Raw genomic sequence first — 20,764 nt, forward strand, 5'->3', positions numbered from 1 at the left:
CTGGTGCAAAGCAGTCCTGTAGGTACAAAGCTGAGGTGCCTGTGAAGCTCAGGCAACATCTGTCTGGGAAGTTTTGCAATCACAGGGCACATCCAGATGTGCAGGCACATGTGGTTTGTGGCCCTTCAAACCTCTTTGTGGTGCCACAGACTGCAAGTGGTGAATGTTAAAACATGCCCAGCATTGCAGCTTTGCAGCTTGGAGCCAAAATTTGCTCCCAGGATTCGCCAGTCGAAGAAAAAAACCCGGCATAAAAAGCAGCGCAACACATGTGCAAAGAGCATGCACTGGCACACACAGAGGCTGGGCTGTCCAGAACAGCACTCTGGCTGTTGACTCGTCCTCCGTGCTGCCCAACCTGTGCCCCCGCTGCTCCAGGCCACCAGGTAAGACTGCCGGGGCCAGGAGGAGCTGTGCCTGGAGAGCCAGGAGGAGCAGCGCAAAGGCAGTTTGCCCACTGCAGGATAGTTTGTCCCGCAACAAAGCACACGTGCAGGGGTGTGTGCTGCAGCAATTTGTGCCACTGCAACCACACGCCCCTGCGTGTCTGCATGCAGCCACAGTTTTGGCCTTAGGAGCCTGCATTCTGCCTACAGCCCAGTCTCGGTACCTGTATCTTTTCTTGGATTTGTCCCTTTGAGCTTTGGAAATGGCTTTTATTCATTTTGTAAGGTACAAAGGTCCCATGGGCCTGATACCAAACCCACCCACCCTGCAACTGCCTGGAGAGAGGCTTTCACTGCTGATTACACGTAACAGAAGTTTAATCTTAATGAGTTCGCAGTGTGTGAAATCACATCTGGTCGCGGCGGCCTTACTAGCTTCCTGTCTACGCTGCTGCAGCAACAGTGTCAGAACCTAGCTTACAGCTTGCCTTTTGCCACTACCCCTGGATCGCTGTCCTGACCACACCCCCTTCCTATTTGAATGGGCGGCCCTGCTAGGAACATTATGGTATTTCCATCCTCTTTAGCTCTAGTGCAGAGGATTTCACCAGGTATTTGGAAAGAGACCCTAGACAAGTGTGGAGAGCTGTGGAAGACACGACTTTTTCTCTGGTCTTTCAGACAAGTAGTAAGTGATGCTGGGGAAGGGATTCTGTGCTAAACTCTACTGTGGGCTGCTCTCTGCCAATATTGATTTCCAGAATATTGCTAAGCTCCAATCTCCTAGTGATCTTCTAGGAAATTTACTTTTTCTGCAAACATCGTATCCCAGCTGACTAACTCAACATATTTGCTGATCACAGATGGGGGTAATTTAGGGGTTTCTAACCATCTGAAATGATGCTTCCTTTAAAAAGTAGGCTTTATATAGAAAATGTTAAAGATAATGTTACTGCTTTCCTTGTCTTGAATACATTGTTTCTTGGCTTTCTTAGTAATACTGTGATAGATTAAAATTAAAGACATGCTGAACTTGTTGATTTTTTAAATTTTTGGTCCAAAATGTATGGGTTTTTTTTTCCTAGTTGCTCTGTTCTACAGAAGAAGCAGCAGCAAAAATGCTTAGTGCTAGATCCTCAGCTGGTGTAAAGTGGTGTAGCTCTTCTGCCATTTGTGGAGGGACACTGATTTATATTAGCTGAGAATTTGCCCGAATATATCTTTGCTGGAATTCTTGAAAGCCCTTGGCTCCTCCTCTCCTCTCATGTTGTTCATCCTCACAATATTGTGCCCCAAACATCCTCTAGATTGAAGTTGGACTGAAGAACAGCAAATGCCATGCAAATATGTGCCAGCTTTCGCTTTCGGGTTATTGAAAGTAATTGAAGTGGGGAGCACCGAGGCTTGAAGGGCTGTAGAGCTTTGGAGGTGCATGACTGTAATTCCTCATCAATAAGGACCACATCCTGCTTTCCTTGCAAAACCCAAACTCCCAGTGAATCCTTGAAAGCCTGTGGGAGCTCTGAGTCCCTAAGTAGTACAGAGTCAGGCCTTCCATCTTTCCATTAGCCTTTAACTTGATGCTTTGCATGTGGCCACTAATTTGCTATTAAAATTACCAGCATCCCTGCATCTATCTCTGTCATCTGATACCTTCAGGGGGCTGCGGTGTGCATGGAGGTCCCTCACTGCTCAGTATCTATTCATGTTAATTTTAACTATTATATTGTTTTAAATCTTTTTTCCCCCCTCTGTCATTGAAATCCCTTTTTGTCAAAGCAGATTTCTGTCTCACACAGGAACATTAGCTTTTAAACAACAGGAAATACTGGCCAGGATGATGATTGTTCAGTGACTTTGATTTTTATTGTGGAATAGGCTCTATGCTTCAACCTTTTAACCAGTTGTGGCTTTTACCTCTCTCTCACCCTCATCCTGTAGGTCTATGTAGAACAAAAGTGACCAGACAGTTAAAAGCTTGCATCTATTTAGGTGCTTCTGTGGTTCACCCTTCCTCTGGTCTCGGGGCATGTTGCACGGTGTTGATCCTCATGAGGTAAAGCAGTGCTGTTATCCCTGTTTTACATATGGGGAAGTGATTTGTAGAGAGGAAAAGAGCTAGATTTTTAATGGTATTCAGGGGCCTTGTGGGATTTCCCAAAATGCCTAGTGATCTCTAACAATCCTGATGAAGAGACTTGCCCAGTGTTATGCCATCTACCCAATCTGCGGTAAGGCAGGGAGTTGAATCTGGGCCTCCCAAGTCCCAGGCTAACCCCCTTTTGCCTTTGGCCTGCTCTTGTTCTGCAGCAGAAATGTGTTGTCCACAGGGCCAGCCCCTTGGCTGGTGTAAATCAGCAGCGCTCCACTGTGTCGGTCTGCCCCAGCTGAAGATCTGCCCAGGATGTTTGTTTCAAATCAACTATTACATAGTGGAATCATAGTAATGAAATAACAATGAAATAATTGCCCCCCTGTCCCCTTTCCCCTGCTCCTCCACATCCCCTAATTGCCACCCTGTCCCCTTTCCCCTGCTCCTCCACATCCTCCTGCAATTGCAAATAGCTGCCATGATCCGGATTCAGAGGCGTAATGGTTGCCTCCCCCATTCAGGTTCTTGCCCTAGCCAGCAAGCTGTATGGTGTCGAGTCCTCACCATGACCTCCAGCTGTCAGATACCAGCTGACTTGTCCGTGCTGTTGATGGTGGCATTAGTGAAACCTAATTATGAATGGGCTGCTTATGGGTAATTTTGTCAAAGGTAAATGAGCTGAGCAAAAGATCCGAGGGGGTCTTAGCCTGAGGGCAGTTATCTGAAAAGTGCAAGGAATCGGGAGTCTTTTGTGTGTGTGCGCGTGCATGCATGTGCATGTGCACGGGTGCGTGTGTGCATGTGCGTGCATATGTGTGTTAGAGGGAGTGGGAAAGAGAGACAGAGATGGAGAAGAAAGAATTTTATCTATCTTAACTCAACCTAGAGCTAAAGATTGTCCCGTAGTAGGGGCGGGGGTGTAGGGTGTTACAAAATAAGCTTCAGATCTATCCCCCCCACCCCCCAGTTACACAAACCATTTCAACTGCATGAAAGCAGAAACTGCTCTCCAAACAAACAACTCCCCAGGAAGCTCTACAAGGTGCAAACCCTCTTAAAGGAATAACAAGCCAACTGCAGTTATCCGGCAGGTTTCAGTGATTAGAACAAGGATCTGGGATCAGGACACCCGGGTTCTGGGCCCGACTCTCACAACTTGCGTCATGTGGTTGGTTAGTTCATGAATCTATCACTATTTCATAGTGGGGGGTCCCGAAAAGGTGTTTAAAAGGCAATCGGGACTTGTAGTAGAGATGATCTCTTTTATTAGACCAACAAGATTTTTGCAATAAAAATTCTTCAATTGCAAGCTTTCGGGCGCAAACACCCTTCATCAGGCATTGGAGAAAAGACTGCAAAAGTTCTCCTGGGTCGAAATGAAAGTTCATATATCATAGGATTTCACAGAGGATCAACAAATGTGTTTATGTGTTTTGCAGCACAGATACTGTGTCTGTGCCTCAGTTTCCCGCAGCCTCACAGTCAGTTGTGTTTAATGTGTTATCTTCAAGGCTAGAGGCTGGAGAAGACTTAATTGAGGAGCTTTGAAGTTCTGGATGAAAGATGCGACAAAGGTGCAGATTAGTAATGATATAAACAGGATAGCATCAAAAGGTGATAGAAGAAGGCTGATCTGTGAAAGAAGAGTGTCTTGTCAATTAATTTTTCCGCAGCAAACTGAGAGCTCTCATTTCCGTTGTCCATCGCCCAGTGTTGGGAATGCTCTTTTATTTTTAAATTGGTGTCAAAAGTTGATTAATTGAAGAGGCCAATATAATGTATCACCAAACTAGTACCCACCCTTTCTCCTGAGAATTAAATTGGCAGGGAGCCTGGAAAGTGCAAGCATTTCGAGGGTTAAAGCATTGAGGAAGAATGTCATTTCCAAGGGTTATTTTTTCCCTAAGGATGATATATTATTGCTCAATGCAAATGGTGGTAACTGAGCTGCCTTGGGTCGGTCAGTGGCCTCCAGGGCAGTCAGTTGTGCTCCCTCACCTCCTTCGAGTTACTGACTGCTGGATTCTTACATGGAGAAACATTTTGATGTGGTAGCTAAGTTGCCCTTTCTGTCCTATCCCTACCCCTCCCCATCTAACCCTGCTTATATACAGAAAGGCTAGGTTGGGTGAATCATTTTGATTTTTAGGAATAGAAAGGGACTGAGAAACCGACAAACTATTCAGTTGCTGCATCCGTTACCCTGGTATCTTAGCCTGTAAATCTCCCACAAGCCCTTAGCCACAGAGGCAGGATGGACTAATGGATAGAGCACTGGACTCATAATTGGGGAAACAGGATTTGTGTTTTTGGCTCTGCCACTGGCCTGTCGTATGGTCTTGGAAAAATCACTTTATTTCCCTTTGCCTAAATTTCCCCATTTTTAAAATGGGGCTAATAACTACTAAAATACCTCATGGGAGCAGTGGGATACTTAATAAGAAATACATAAAATAGAGTAATTATATATATACACACACATACACACATACATATATACTGTACATATACATACATACATACATGTATGTATATCTTCATTGGCTTAATCCTATACCACAGTCAACAGAAAGTCAATTTGACCTGCTTTTTTTTCCTTTTTTCCATACATGTATGTATGTATATGTGTATGTATATGTACATACATATATATGTATGTATGTATCTATCTATATATACATAAAATAAATAAATATTCATATTTATTTATAATCATGCTGGACCCGATCAAAACCTTTTCTTGTGTGTTTAACCCTGATAAAACTTTAGAACAAATAACTTTTATTAAAAATGCTTGTTTTTTACAGGAAATTTGAAAGTAATAAAAAATGTTTTTGAGCATACAAAAAAATTTGTAGCTGATTTGTGAAAAATGAACCTGAAAAGGAAAAAAAAAGCAGGTCAAATTGACTTTCTGTTGACTGTGGTATAGGATTAAGCCAATGAAGAAAGGTCATATTCTCCCACGCTCGTTTACGCAGATGTTTCCAAATAGTGAACAATAAGACCAAAACGAAGTCAGTGAGAATTGGGCCAGGCGATAGGGGGCATTGTTTTATTTTAAACTGTTTAAGCAGTTCGAGTGCTCCCTTGCCCTGGCATACGTCTGTGTTAATTACTTGATCTCAGCAGAGGTACTCTGTTTTTGCCATTATAATTAATTGCAGAATGTAGTTCCTCTAAAAGGTGATGGAGCAGCCATGAACGTAGCCTAATTGTATCTGAAGGGAATAACCAGAAGGAAGGAGAGAGATTGTTTAAGATGTTATACAAGGAACCTAAAGGGAAGAAAAGTACTGCCTGAATACCAGGAAACTTGCTGACAGTGAACTGAGCTGGGCTGTGAAGTCATTTCCTATGGGAAATGGTGGAAGCGCTGTTAAAATTTCTCTGGACTACACACTCAAGATCTCCCGTTTCTGAACCCATGAAAGCACTGCTGCCTTGTCTTAGTGCCTTAGATCTCCACTCTAGGGGCTCATTCCTTGTGGGCATAGGGTGTTTTTTTATATCCCTATAGTATCTGCTTTCATGTCTTTCCCTGGCAGAGGTCATCTTCCATGTCTTGAGTAAGGAGTTAAAACCTGTCCTGCATTACACAATATCTGTTTTTCTTAATTATCTCTTGTGGCAGCAGTTTTGGCTCATAGATGTAATTTTGTTCCCTCACAAAGTCCAACACTACAATAAGAATATTGTCTTTTTGACAATATATACTTTTTGACAAGGTATACTGTTTTGATTATAGAAGTATACCTGAAACGGTACCTGGCCTGGCATGGATCCATCTAAACTACCATTATGGCTTATTGCCATAAGGGAAGAGGAATACCTTCTCATTTTCTATTTTGCTTTGTGCCAGTCTAATTTCTTTTAAAAACTTCCTTAAGTTTGGTAAAGTGATAGAACTGCAAAAGGAGAGAAAAACATTTTTTTTGAAAAAAGATGGAAAATTAAACTGGACGTTGTTTATTTTTATTGCTTTAAATTAAAAAATGAAGGAAACTATGGCGGGAAGGGGTGAAAATGAAAGACATTTTCAATTTTTCTTGTAAACCTGCCCAAATGATCCCATTTTCAGAACCTTATAAAATGGGAACAACTCCAGCACTTAGAAAGTTTTCAGATAATTGATATTTTTAACTAGCTTAAAAACAATCCTTTAGTACAAAATACGTTTAATTTCTCTGTTAACTTCTTCGGCATGACTGTGGGTCGCTAAGAGGTTTGGGTGAAATACTAGGCTGATTCAAGTCAACCTCTCCAATTGACTTTAGTGAGGGGAGGATTTCACTTGTGTGGTGATACGTACCATCACACATTTATCTACCAAAAGTTTTGAGCCCAGCCTGAACACTTATGGCCCAGACAATGTCAGAGGTTAAGCACTGGACCTGTTTTTGCTGGCTGAAATATGGCATCTATAATTTAAGGACCAAAATTTTTAAAGCATTTTACCTAAACTAAGTAAAATTCACCCGATCTGCTAGAAAATAACTGAAACAATCAGGGGTAAAATGCTATCAGTGTGTCCGTACTGGGCCAGACTGCTGCTAAACACAGTGTCACCTGCTCCCCTGCCACCTAGCGGTGATGTGCTGGAAAAGCCACCTATTGTACAGACTGTCACAGGAACAACTGCAGGTCCTGCCAAACACATGTAAATTATGCTGAGATGCATATGTCTGTCCATGCCCACAATTCAGCCAACTCTGATACTCTAATGATGAGCGTAGTATATGAACCCGAGCAGAATCAAATAAGAATAAATTATCCTTGTTTGTGAGTCTCTTAAGATCAATGAAGTTAGACAAAGGAAGATTTATCCCAGGTGCCTGGGAGCATTTCATTAGTGCTTTATTACAATTCTGTGGTTGGTGATTTGTTTTTCATTTTAATTATTGCATGAAGTCTCATCTTTGTTGCTAGTGTGATTACATAGCACCAGGATAAGCCACTTCCAACCACAGGTAGCAACAGACATTGGTACGTTGTGCTTTACTGGGAGGTTTTTAACGGCAAAGGCATTCAGAGAAAAATGCAAATAATATTTAGTGAGGAATGAAAACGGTTCTTGAGAACCCGTGTGGGCCAGTCTCTGGTTCAGGAAACATTTGCCTATTGTGTAAACCTACAAAGGCAATGAAAGGAAACTGCTCGTGGCTGCTGCCGTTCCAATGCAAAACCAGTCTGTTCTCGGGCACGCATGTATTATTTAGTGAGTTTTTGCTGAGACCGGTTGACACAAACCATTGCCTATTTCTCTGTCGGCCTGTATTTATTTTGCAAGGTGTAGCTTATTTTGGAAAGTGGCCTATTGGGCAGTGCCCTCTTGAATCTATAGTAGGAGAAAGGAAGACCTTGTTGACATGAAAGAGTTTTGCTGGTTTAAGATTAGGAATCAGTTTAAACTAAACTACAATAAACTGCTTTTCAACCAGGGGGAAAAATTGTTTCTGCATAGGGATGTGCACCAGGGTGACTAACCTAGTTTAATGTTAAAACAAAGTCACTGTCTCCTTTTGGAGATGAGTCCAACGTACTGTTTCTTTCAAATCCACAGGGCTTTGGAAAAATCCTTTGTAAGTAAAAATACATTTTCCCCAAATGTTTCTTTTTCTTTTCTTTTGGTTTTTTTCCAGGGGTGACATCCTAGTCTTCTGCACATTGTTTTGTGTTGTATTGTCTTGTTCACGCTGATCAAATAGCTGAGTCTATAGGCAACGTAATGATGAGAAATTGTGGTAGACTGTAACACTTATCCACCAGTGAGCCTCAGCGTGCTACACAGTGTAGCAGTCTCATCAGGTTAAGAAAACTGCAAGTCTCTAATGACACTGAAATAAATCAGTGAGGGCCTGGATATAAGTTATATTACTAGAAGTGGGCAGGAAACAATTTTCCTTTCCCACAAGAATTTTTGAGATTTTATGTTTTTTCCACTACTAATCTTTACAAAAAGTAAAAAAAAACACCAAATTGTTAGCTCTTGTTAACTGGCAGTACTTCCCTCTGCCGCCTTTCCTTGCACCACCCAAAAAATATCCGATTGGATCAACTGAAATATTTTGTGCTGATTATTATTTAACTATAAATTGAACTTAAAAGTCTATTTTTTATTTTGACATCTTTAGTTCTGAAAAGGTGGAAGTGTCCCTTTTTCCAAATAATTTTAAAACCACTTTTAATTTCTTTTCTTAAATGGGAAATTTTGTCAAAAATGACCCTTTTCCCTGAATAGTTTTGGTTTTGGCAAATCCAATTTTTTGTAACAAAAAAGCATTTGGTTGGAAAAATTCTGAACTGACTCTGATTTTAGGCCATCGGTTCAAAGCCTGCCAGGATGGGGAGTGAGTGAACTTCTTTACTACCTAGAGACTATTCGGTGGTCTGTGTACAAATGAGTTAACACTCTCAGTCCAGCTTTTTGGGCATAAGTGTCCACAGCAACCAGAATTTGACTGGGAAGAGGAGCAGAGATTGCAGGGGGAAGAGTTTGGAGAGGGCAATGGGGAATTGGTTGATACCATATGCACATGGATAGCAGCACCTGCAGGCCATTTATAAATCGCTGTCTTAATAAAAGAGCCAGTTTCCTTTTGCAGTAAAGGATTCCTTTCATGTTATCAGTGAGCACACAGTACATGAAACGCATGCCTTCAAAACCTGGCACTGCAGGGAGAGATTGATGTCTGCCTGGGCCAGACACTTCTATGCTCCTCTTTCTCCTACAGGCTGTCGCTGCAAGTGCAGTACTGGGATATACTGGCGAGATAGTGATTGGCATAGGAAACCTATACTGTGGGCGTATCTACATGAGATGTTTACTACAGTGGACTAATTAGGTGTGCAGTTAAACATCTTGGTATTTACACATGCACCCCATTAGGCTGGAATAAATGAATTTATTGTAAATACAAGTACTGTCCAGCGGTAGAGTAAAAATTCTGCAGCAGCGCACATGCAGATGCAGGAGGTGCCTGCCACAGTGAAGCACTTTCGTGCCCTAGCCGGCCCTTCCTTAGCATGTTGAGCAGGGGGAAGCAGCCCCAGGCTGGCACACTGATCCCTGGTGCCCCCTATCAGCTGGGCCTGCTCCGACATGGAGTTTATTGCTCCCAGACACATGTTCAAATGGTGCACAGGAGCAATAAACTGCGGAGCAATAAACTCCACAGTTTATTCCGGTGCCATAATAGCACGTGTAGATGCGCTCTGTCACCCTTTGCTTTGTCCATGCCCCTAATAGGCAACATTTTGCACTTGGATAAGTGGATGTAAGGCTGGTGCAGCCTCAGTGACTTTCAGCTGCATTGCTGGGGTGCGATGGAGACCAAGAATCGCTTAAATGAAGCCAGTGGCATTACTATGGCTTTGCAAACTACTGCCTCAGAGTATCCTGTTCCATGGGTGTGCCTACATATGCCAGGTTTGGTCCAAAAATTTTAAGTATTGCTCTGGAGTAAGAACTGAACACCTCCTTCCCATCATATGCTGCTCCCGCCCAGACAGTCATTTTGTATCCAGCCTTGATACCAGAGCTAGGGTATTAGGAGACACGGTCCAACAGCATTGTTCTAAGTTAGCACCGAGGTAAAGGCTGTGAAGAGAAGCCGATGGTTTAAAAAGGAGGAAACCCCTGGCCTTGAGCCCTGTACTCCCAGTGAGTGGTGTCTCTTTGAGCAGCTAAAAGCAGCACTTTCCATTTCAAATGTCTCAAAAATAGGGGGTTTGAGGGAAGTGTCTGCATGGGAGACAAAAAAATTCCTGTTTTTTTTTTTAAGACCACGTTCATATACTTGCCTGCTCGGGAAGATGTGAGACTTAATTATTGAGCAAAACATAACAAAATCGCTTTTAATGAAAATGAGAAAAGGGTGTAACCCTCCCCTCACCCTCAACTGCGGCTTTCACCAGCTTAACTAATGAGGAGCCCACGTGTGCACAGAGGAGCTAGCAGGAGTTGGTGGTGCAGGAGAAGGGAGTGCTGCACGCATGCTTCATCCATGTCGTATGCCGGATCTTATCAGGAGCACCATGATTTGGCTGGCATCTTGCATTGCCAGTGCCTGGCAGCGTCAAAAGCTGGGTAACAAGAGATGCTCCTGTGTTGCCCTAAGGGAATTTGTACTAAGCTAGGACCAAAGAAAAGTGATTCAGCTCTCACCAATTGACTGGTCTTTATATTTCCATGCACTTCTAAGGGGTTATACCTGGCCAATGCTGCTTGGCCCAGTCCTTGCAGGCAAGTCAAATATTTGTATTACCTTCCACAAACCCCGTTTTCCAAATTTGTAAACAGAGGAGGTTTGCTAACTTCAGGCCAAACTAGGAATAAAACCAAGGTCTCTAATGTGACACTCCTGAATCTTACCCATTTGGCCAAGTGGCCTGACATTGAATGTCATTTGGTTGCCTCCAACTGTTAGACCAGAGCCTGCTTCTACAATCAGGAATGAAGCCAGGGTTTCGTTTCTGGTCTCCAGCATCCTGTTGATGTCTAGCAAACTCCCTGAAAAGTGTGTGTTCAGTCACCACCCAGCATGACCATTTCACATATAGTAAGATAATGATCACTCTGGTAGCTGCATCAGAGGAATCTGTACTGGAGGTCAAAAGGTCCAGAATTCAAACTGGTTCCAAATTCAAATTGCAACTGGTTGCAATTTTTTTTTTAAATTCAAAACTCTTTTTTTAAATGTGAAAAATAGCTTTTGGTTCAAAACCAAAAATTGATGCAGAGAATTTAGGGGCTTTTAATTGGACTTTTTTTTAAGTTATAAAAATGGAAAGTGTGAGCAATTAGAGTTGGAAAAATTCAGATTTTTCCATCAGAACTTTGGGGAAAACAACTTTAAAAACTGTCGTGGGGGCGAAATCTTTTTTTTTTTTTTTTTTGACTAATTCAAATTTCAACTCCTGCTGGTGACGCACATTGAGTGAAGAGCATTTATTATTCCAGTTTCTATTTTTAAGTGTAATTCACAGAATGCAAAGAGATCCTTCCTAAAATAGTTTATATATTAAAAGCACCTCTAGTAACTCTCCTGCCTCACAACCAAACATAACAGGCCTTCTGTCACTAGTTGTGACGTCTGGTCACTACTGTGCGCTCTAGCAGTTGGAGGTTGAGGGGTACGACTCCCTCGGACAGGTTAGTGGGGACGAGGAAAGTTGGGACCCCCTCCCCGGCTTGCTGGTGAGGGTGGTTTTGATCTGCTGCCACTGGCGCGCCCTGCCCGCTGGCCCCCCTGCCCGCTGGCTAAACAGGGAGTGCGGCCTGACGGGGGTGCACCGGCACTCTCAGGGGGTGCACGTGCACCCCCTATACATTGCCCCTGGCTGCCAGCCTCCTCCAGGAGTAAAGTACTATCCTGTCCCCTCCAAGAGAGGAGGAATTGAGCCTGCAGAGCGCCTGGGTCTCCATGCCTCCTATGGCTAATCAGGGGAAAAAGCAGATAAGCCACAACCCAAGGCAAGAGATGGAGTGTAAAGCACAAAGCAGAAGCAGGGGCTGGAGCCAGTGCAGTTGCACTGCTCATAGCTGGGCAGGAATTGGGCCAAATGCTTTCAGTTACAGTTGTGTTATATAGTCGATAGTGCTGGGGGTTTCAAGAAGTCAAATGACAAATTCCCCAGGGGCAACAGAGCAGCTGCTTTCTCAGAGAGGTTAAACTATTGACAGCTGGCCCATGTCGCAGCCTGGCATTGCCGAAAGGGTCTGTTTAAAAAAAAAAATTAAACATATTCATAATAAAAATAGTAATTCATTTTGGCACAAAGTCGTATCCTGAAAAAAGAGCTCTTTTGGAGTCCAGGCAACTCCCTCTTTATGGCTTCCTTCCAGGCGAATGGCCCTGGAAATGACAATGGCACTGCATATATCTCATGTTTTGCACAGTATGGAAAGAATGTTGGCCCTATATTTTCCTCTTGTGAGTATAAATCTTCTTTTTCTTTTTTTGGAGGGGGAACCTAGATAATCTACTTCACTGGTTAATATAGAGCGCCTTCACATGTATTCAGCCCTTTTACTTCTGCTACAGAAAAGGAGTTTAGGGCACACAAATCACCCCCAGAGTGAACAGCAGTGGTACAAATTACGACACCACCAGGAACGTGAATGTTCCCTCCATAGAAGAGCATTTTGTACCATGCCTGAATGTTTTTATTCATGGAAACTTAAGGCTGATGGAAAAACAGATTTCCACTTAATTATAAATCATTTGGGGGTATGCTTCTTTTTATAATTCTAATAATAGGAGAAATGCCTATCCCAGAATTGACCAAAAAAACAAGTGGTGAAAGAGCTCTCTCCTGGATCACGAGAGCCAGGTATAAATCACTACACTGAAAAATTCCCAAAGAGATCTTCAAAACTGAAGATACATGAGCCAGACTCTGCTTCCAGCTACTGTAAGCTAGCGTAAAATCCAGAGAAGATCCATCACCTGCAATAAGGTCACATAAGATTTTTACAAAAGTGTACGTGTGTGTGCACACGTGTCCATATCTAGGTTGTTAGATATCAATACCAGGTCATTATATCTTCAATTAGCTTAGCTTAAATGAGTTAAGTTTTGATTTGTGAAGCATTAGGATGGGACTATAAGTTCATAACCTTAAACACTTTTCCAGTAGATAACTCAGAAGGACCATCGCCTCAGTCCACTGCACTGCCCGCTGGCTTATTGCAGCTGCTTATGTGATGATCACCCCAACCACCACAGTGACAATTGGCAGGAGACATCTGACCCACTGCCTTTCCAGCCCAATTTAGCACCCTTTGATTGGGTGCCTCATCAAAGGCCTGAGATGAAGAACGAGCCAGCTATTCGCTCTGGCTCACTGCAGTTGGTCTTTCAGGAATACGGCTGAAGCCTGTAGTTAAGGCGGCAGCGCTGGGGGAATCTTTCTGGCTGTTGGTTGATTTGAAAGGTTTTCACACATACTGTTTACTCTGCAGTCCAGATGAATTCATTTTTGTTGGAATGTTTCGTGGGTCAGTCTAAAACCTGCTGATATTTCCAGATGGGGAGAAGAGAGGAACAACATGTTTTTCTGCATTTTTAGCTGTGCAGCCCACTGTTCGAAATGGGCAGGCTATAAACCTGGAAAGGAGCCTTTTCTTCCTTCTGTCCTGTACTGTCCTCCCCTGGAGGATGAAGAGGGAGGCAGCCTCTGCTAAATTATGTCCATTTTCATTTGAGATGGTTATGGAAAGTGAAGGTTGCATTAGGCCATTTGTTTGCTGCTGCTGTGCAAAAAGTCCATTAATACTGGACTGGGAAGGACATTTGAGACTATACTTTAGGGCCCAAGCTTGCACCAGCCAAGAATGTGCATGGTGGGGATAAATTGGATGATCTAAGTAAGAACCCTTTCAGCTCTAACCCAACTACCTTTTCTTGCACTCGGAGATAACGTGAAGGAATAAAAGCAACTCATGTGAATAAGGGTTGTAGGGTTGAGTTTCATGTCTCCTAGGTCATAGCAGGCTTCCTCAGCAGTGCATCTAATGGTTTACTTCCATTTCTGCAGGTGTCTCCAGGATGATGAGTTACTATATGGACACAACCCTGGGAAGCCCAGCCCCTTATCCTCTGCCTCGTCCAGGAGTGATGGTAAGGAGGGATGCTGGGTTACTTTTGTATCCCTGTTGCATTTTGTACCTTGGGCTGCATCTTTGCTTGGCACAGCATTGCAGGATTAAGGAGAAACCCCGCTTAAGGCAAATGTCAAAATAGTTCAGGGGTTTTGCTTGGTTCTGAGAAGTATTCAAATTTTGGGTTCTTATCTGGGCCTTATTTGAACTTCTTCAGCTTGTAAGGCCAAGCTAGAGATAGGAGCACAGTATCAAAACCTCCTCTTCCAATGCTGACTCTAACCCAAGCATCATGTCCCAAATTGGGTTTAAAAAAAAAAGCACAAAACTCCTTTCAAGCTACAGAAATCCCTGCATTGTCCAAACTGAGATGATATACTCTTGGAATGAATGAGCATGTAATAGGACATGGATAAGGGAACCCCAGTCTTTTTGAATACCAGTTTTGATCTGAATGCAAGTCTGGTCCTTGGGCAGCACTGAATCTGGCCTTCTTGAGAAGAAGGACAGAAGTTGGTTTTTGGTCTGTCAGACAGCTCTGGTATGGGGATGTGTGTGTGGGTGCTCCATGCTCCAGAATAGCCAAGGCACAAAGCAACGTGGTCGGTTCCTAAGCTGCCATTGATCATGCCCAGCCTTGCTCTGGTACATGTCTATGCCAGTGGATGTAAGGGGACATTTCCTAAGGTGGCATATTATTTTTGAGCTGGGCTGGGAGTTGTGCTCCTTTTTATGTCAGTGGAGTGGGGCTAAAGGGCTGCAGTAGGGACAGGTTGATAATTCTACAAGATCATCAGTAGGAAAATCAGATTAACAGGCCCTTATCCAACATCACAATGATGGCAATGGTATAGGAGCTCAGCAGAACAGGTGGTGGCTGTGGCTTTGCAGTGGAAAAAGTAAGAGATAAGTAGAACCGGTTGGAAAATGGAATTTTCCTCATACAGAAAATTCCAGTGCATTGTTTTTTATGTCCCAAACTGGGCTGGGGTAAAAAAGAAAAACTTTCAAGCTACAGAAATCCCTGCAATTTTGAACTAAGGTGAAAATATTTCAACATTTTTTTGTTTGAAACAGCACAACATTACATTTGGGGGGTTGAGATGAAGAAAAAGGTTATTAAAGGTGAGAGTTCAATACAGAACGTCCTGATGTTGAGGATTTTTTGGACAAAGCTGCATTTTTTTTCGGTGGGGAAATTCCATTCCCCCCTCCCTTCTTTTTGACAATAATGTCAGCTGGTTGTGGAGGTTGTGTAAATTGGGACTCTGCTGAAGCTCCAGGACTGGTGCTGTTTGTAGAAGTGTCCATGGTCGGGGGTGGGGGGAGAGGGGACTAGTTAAAACTTGGCCAGTGATGGAGAAAACATGACCTGGAAGCAGGTGAGACTATGTCTGAGCAGAAGAGGCCGGGCATGATGCTGGCCCGGCTGCAAGCTCTGTGGGGCTGAGGGTAGGGAAGGAAGCTCTCTTTCCTGTTATCTGGAGTTAACAGCAGTCAAAGCAAAGCGGCTGCTGACAACAACTTTCTTTTCTGCTGAGCTGGAGGTTACCTGCCTCGTTCTGCAGCTCCCCTGGTGTGACCTCAGGAGGCTTCATTTGAACCCTGTGGCTGTGCATTGAAAAAGACCATTCCTACTTCCCCTGGTGCTACCAGGAAAGTGTTGGGTCACAAGCACATTTATCTGGTTATACTACTGAGATTCATTTACTATCACGAACCAATTTACCTAACTGCCTTGATGCTTGCATTTAATTTCAAATCCATACCGGTGCATCTCGGTGTTTGTCATCTTAAACTGGGTCATCGCTTTGCTCCTTTTGCTGAGTGGCCATACCTGGCTCAGGGTAGCTTGCTGCATCCCCCCTTTATTTAATTTTTTTCGTTCTGCATCTCAGAAGTGCCAGTGGCATTTTGCAGAACACCATAGTGAGGGCCTAGTGCTGCTAACTCTAAGCACCTAGCGCAGGACAGGCTAAGGTAGCTGTTTCTCCAGTAGCCAGCACTGCTCTGGCCGGTCAATCTTCACAGGACCGAACCCTTGTGGAGTGATTACAGTTGCTCAAAACTTGCTGGAGCAGGCGGGCGTCCCCCTGGGGGGAGCAGCTGCAGGCTCAAACCCCAGTGCAATAAAGTGGGGCAGTATTACCTGATGGGGAACTGAGGCACGCAAAGAGAAAGAGACTGACACAGGTCACCCAGGATAAGTCTATGGCAGACCAGGGACCAGAATTTAGACGAGGATCCAGCCCAGTGCCTTAATCACTAGACCATCCTTCTTTAAAACAACCTCCCTCTATTTTCGGTAGCTGCTCATGGAACTTAGCACCATATTTCTTCCCGCTCTTTGGGTTTACTGCTGCTGGCCTCCCTGTTCTCTGTCCTCCCTCCCCCTTTGTCTCTGGCTCATTGAGCTCCTGACAGCTCAGGGCAAGACCTCCTACCGACTGTCACCACACAAGTTTTACTGTGGTTCCAGGGAACACAGAGCCAGCGAGAGGCCAGTCGCACCCTGAAGGAGAGACCCAGTCTCGTTGCCACTCTTCCCTCGCCAGCAAGAGTCTCGGTGCCACCAGATCAAAGATCCCCAGCAGTATGGGGGCTGACAGCCTGCCTGCCTTTGCATGGCTTACAGCCTAATTGTGTAAACAGGCCTGGCTTGCTTATCTTGAGTAATGGCTGTTTAATTGCAGTAGGCTGGGAAAGCTTGATGGTGCCCCTTGTTCCTGCTCTTCACGCTCCTTGTATCTCTCCCCCTCACTCCTAGGTGAGGGCATGTGGGGTGAAGCTTGGGGACTGTCTAGTTCCCTGTGTTTACAGTGGGAGCCCAAGGGAGGTACTGGACAGCCACTGGGCCACAAGCTGCAATTTTCTCCCAGCAACATGTGTTCATGCCTTGCCGTCATCCAGTAGCTTTCATGTGAGGCTGTCAAAGCACACAAGGGAAAGTGAGGCACCCTGAGAGAAAAGGATGTGCCCAAGGTCTTGCAGCAAGTCAGTGGCAGAGTTGGGACGAGGCATCAGATCGCAGTCTCAGCAGGTCACATCCAGATATCCAGTCCTGCTTGGGCTGCTGTTGAGACCAGAGCGGTTCAAGCAGTCTTCAGGGAGGTCAAACATGTTTGAGTTGCCTCAGGAAGGCGAGCACCATGGGCTCGTCCTCTGCCAGCTACATTTCAAAAGAGAAGAGCCAGTCTGTGTGACTTCTTTGATGGAAAGGGCAGAGACTCCTCTGTTCATGAGAACGCTCAGGGCTGTGCGACATGAGCAGACGGAGCGCCACTCTCCATCCCTGGGTTGGGGAGGATTGCACCGACCCTTGTCCTCAGAGTTTCTCTTTGTGTAGTTACAGGCAGGTACGTGCTGGTTTGTAGGCAGCTCCCTGCTCAGTGTGGTAGCTGCTGTGCATCCCACGCTTGCTCTCCCCTTGCCCTGCTTGGGGAGCCTTGGTGCCATCACAGGGCTGTGGATGCTGCTTGCAGGGGACAGCTCAGCGGTACTCCTGCAGACAGCCTTGTGGAAGCAAGGGCTCTCACTGATAAGAAGCAACTGAAGTGATGTTTCCTCCTTCCCCACACATGTAATGCCTGCTTCCCTTGGAAACTGTCAGCATCTGCCAGATTGTAGTCTGTGTCAAAATCCTAGTCTTTCTAATTAGCCCATAATCATGAGGGCCTTGAGTCTTGGGGGAGAACACAGGAGAATTAAAACTGCTCCTGCTCTTCCAGAAGCCACACTCTGCAGCATCGGTGGTAGGTCAGAACCAGAAGGAAGTATAATTAAGTGCTTCTTATGGGGACCCTTCATACAAGCTCAGTCAATGCCAAGGTTCCTCCCAAGCCTCGCATGGTTAAGGCGTGCCAGTTTCTGTAGCCAAGAGCACACAGGGAGTGGTGAAGCTAGCATCAGTCTGCCACCTTTAACTTCCCAGCTCAAATGACCGGGCAGTTAATTATAGCTGGACTGACAGGGGGTATCCTTCAGCATGAGTCTAAGATCAGGGCTTGAACTTGTACTTCTGTGCCATAACCAGACACCTTAACTGCTCTGCCCTGCCACTGCCCCCCTTAGCCTGTTGAATACCTAGCTGGAATAAAGCTGCTCTTTAAAGATGCCGTTCCTTCCCCAAAATACTTTCCCTGGTGCAATTTCTACCCCTTTACGCTTATGAGGGGGATAGTGATTTAAGAAAATAGTGCACTAAGCAGTGGTGTTGTGCAATGTCTACTGTGATGGTTGTAAACTGGGAATGGCCAGGGAAAACAGAGCAGACGTGGGTTTCCAAGTCCTATTCTGAGCAGGTTTCTTCCTCAGACAACAAGCTCTTCTCAGGAAGAGACTGAGGAAAGAATATTTATCCAAACATTGTTATCTACAGGGCCCAGAGACTGAAAGGAAGAGACCTGTGATCTCAAACTTTTTCCCAATGCGTTCTCCCAGTTTAAAAAAGTGTTTTGTGACCTGCTACTGACCAGCTTGCTCCAAAACTGGAACAGTTTCGAGATGAATCATTCTAGACAATGCAGTTTCTTTTACTGAACACTTCTCTTATATTTTTAGGGTCAGCTTGTGTGGCTTCAGTTGTATAGCAGAGCCCAGGGCCAGATTCTCAAGTGTTTGGCATCTACTATTCAGGGCAGATATTCACACTCATCATATTGAGCTCTTCCAAAAATCCAGAGCCCAGATATTTACCAGAGCCCAGATCAAGATTTTGGACATGGGACTCCTAAAACTTTCCCAGTGGCCTAGGAAAGAACTGAATTTAGTAAGCGGGTGTGAAGGGTAATTATTACAAGATAGCATCTTTCCCCACAGGTCCTTGGGTATGGGCTGATACAAATGAAACAACAAGAAGGCTAAACCGAGGAAGGGATAATGTCAAATAGTTTCAAGCCTCAGCTTCAGGGATTTTTTCCCCTCTCCCTCTAAATTGGGAATGGGAAGGTTTGCAGCATAAAAACTCAGTTCTCCCCCCTGCTGGTGGAGAGAGGCATGGCTTGTCCCCTTGCACTTCAGGACACAAGACGCCCCAGGGAGATTGGCTTGTGGGAGACAGCAGCTGCTATTCATTGGGTTTCTGTAGCTGGAAGATAGTTTAATTGAGAGCTATGGACTTCCTGCTGATAGGGGGTTGCCTTGTTAAGGAGCAAAGGCCACACGACAGAGGGTGCAGTGTTTTGGAGTGCTCCTCGCCTACAGAGTAGTAGCATGTTGCACCTCCCAAAGCTCTTGTGTCTGCAGAAATGGGGTTGGAAATCTCCTTGACTTTCCAGTCAAATTCCCAGGGCTTTCTGCATCCCACTGGTTTCTGTTTCCCTTTGAATTGCAGTCTTGGTTTTGTGTTTACTTAGCAAAACCCCCCCCAAATATTTTCCATTTGAATCAAGCTGAAGATGGGTGGTTTTGACATTGCCAATGAGAAATGCTGCATTTGAAGTCTATGGGGAAGGACGGGGGGAGGGGTATCTGACCACTTTAATTTTACTACCTGTGCTGCTAACCTGATGTTTTCCCTTGTGATCAGAGGCAGGGCACTGTCAATTCCTATGAAGATCCTTGGATGACCTGTGGGTTTCAGTCCACCTGCTACCAGCAAAGGATTTGCTACCCGGTCTGGGATGAGTCAGCCATTCAGGAAGTTCCCACTGGCTTAGAGCACTACAACACAGGTAGGACTTTCCGTTGCTTTAAACCAAAAAGGAGGTGGGAGTGGAAGGTGGCTGCATGGATGTGATTTCTTCCTTCTTCTCTAGGACTCCTTGCAGAAAGAAGAGCATGCTGGGTTTGGAATGGAAGAAGCCTCCTTGGCTTCTCAATGGAGACTTACCACCAGGGGCTGCAATGTTGGCTTGTGCTCCCATCCCCACTCCACTTTTGCCATTGTCTTGTCATAAAATTGTAAGCTCTTTGCGACAGTGGTTTTCTGCCCTTCTTGCTGAAATACCTAGGTAGTACTTCTTTCTCTAGAGCCCCTAAGACAGCATTGACATCCAGAGCTAGGGTGCATCTGCTTTGCTATTCTGTTTGTCCTCATCTCCCTTTAGTGGTGGCATGCCTACAAAAAAGATAAAAGCTATAATATGACCTATCAAACGTAAAGATTCTGCTTTAGCTCAAATGACAGATACGTGCAATGGTCTCGGGTTCCCTTCTCTCCCTTACAACATGTAGGTCATTTACTTGTTGCATGTGTCTTGAGAAACTAGAGATATATTTAGAGGTCAGTGCCAGAACAAGGATTCCTGTGAATGCCAATTGCTGGAGACTGGCGTAAGGGCCAATGCCAGTTGCATGTGCATTTACATGTGCATATAGTTGTGGCTATTCAGACCTACCTACTTCCAGACTCTCATGGGGCCTGTCGGCTGCCGTTGAACACGAAGGGGATTGGGCATGGTGGAGTGAACCGTCAGTAACTAACAGCTGGCTGCATCCGCTGTGTTTTCCGGGCCTTGTTTTAGAGCTAGCACATCCTCTGGCTGGACTCATTTCCTCACAGGTTGCTTTTGAAGGCAGCATGAACTGCATTGATCTGAGCATAGTCTGGGTTCCTGTGTTCTCATCCCATTGTCATAGTAATGACTGTAGCTGAGTTTCCCCACCTGCAGAATGTGGGCGATTGTATGCAGCTACTGACCTTGCAAGAGTGATGTGAGGAATCATTGGTGAAGGGAAAGA

General features: G+C 44.7%; 1 protein-coding gene across 1 annotated transcript in view; it reads left to right on the top strand.

Moving 5' to 3' along the window:
- Positions 1 to 979: 979 nt before the first annotated feature.
- Positions 980 to 20,764, top strand: part of ETS1 (ETS proto-oncogene 1, transcription factor) — a 114,133-nt gene continuing 94,348 nt past the window's right edge. The window contains exons 1-3 of the mRNA XM_025201280.1: positions 980 to 1,074; positions 14,020 to 14,102; positions 19,611 to 19,755. Of these exons, the coding sequence (XP_025057065.1) occupies positions 14,031 to 14,102; positions 19,611 to 19,755 (217 nt within the window). The 5' untranslated portion in view covers positions 980 to 1,074; positions 14,020 to 14,030. The remainder of the gene's footprint in view (positions 1,075 to 14,019; positions 14,103 to 19,610; positions 19,756 to 20,764) is intronic.

Source organism: Alligator sinensis, unplaced genomic scaffold (genome assembly GCF_000455745.1).
Source record: "Alligator sinensis unplaced genomic scaffold, ASM45574v1 scaffold760_1, whole genome shotgun sequence".
NCBI classification, from domain to species: Eukaryota; Metazoa; Chordata; order Crocodylia; family Alligatoridae; genus Alligator; species Alligator sinensis.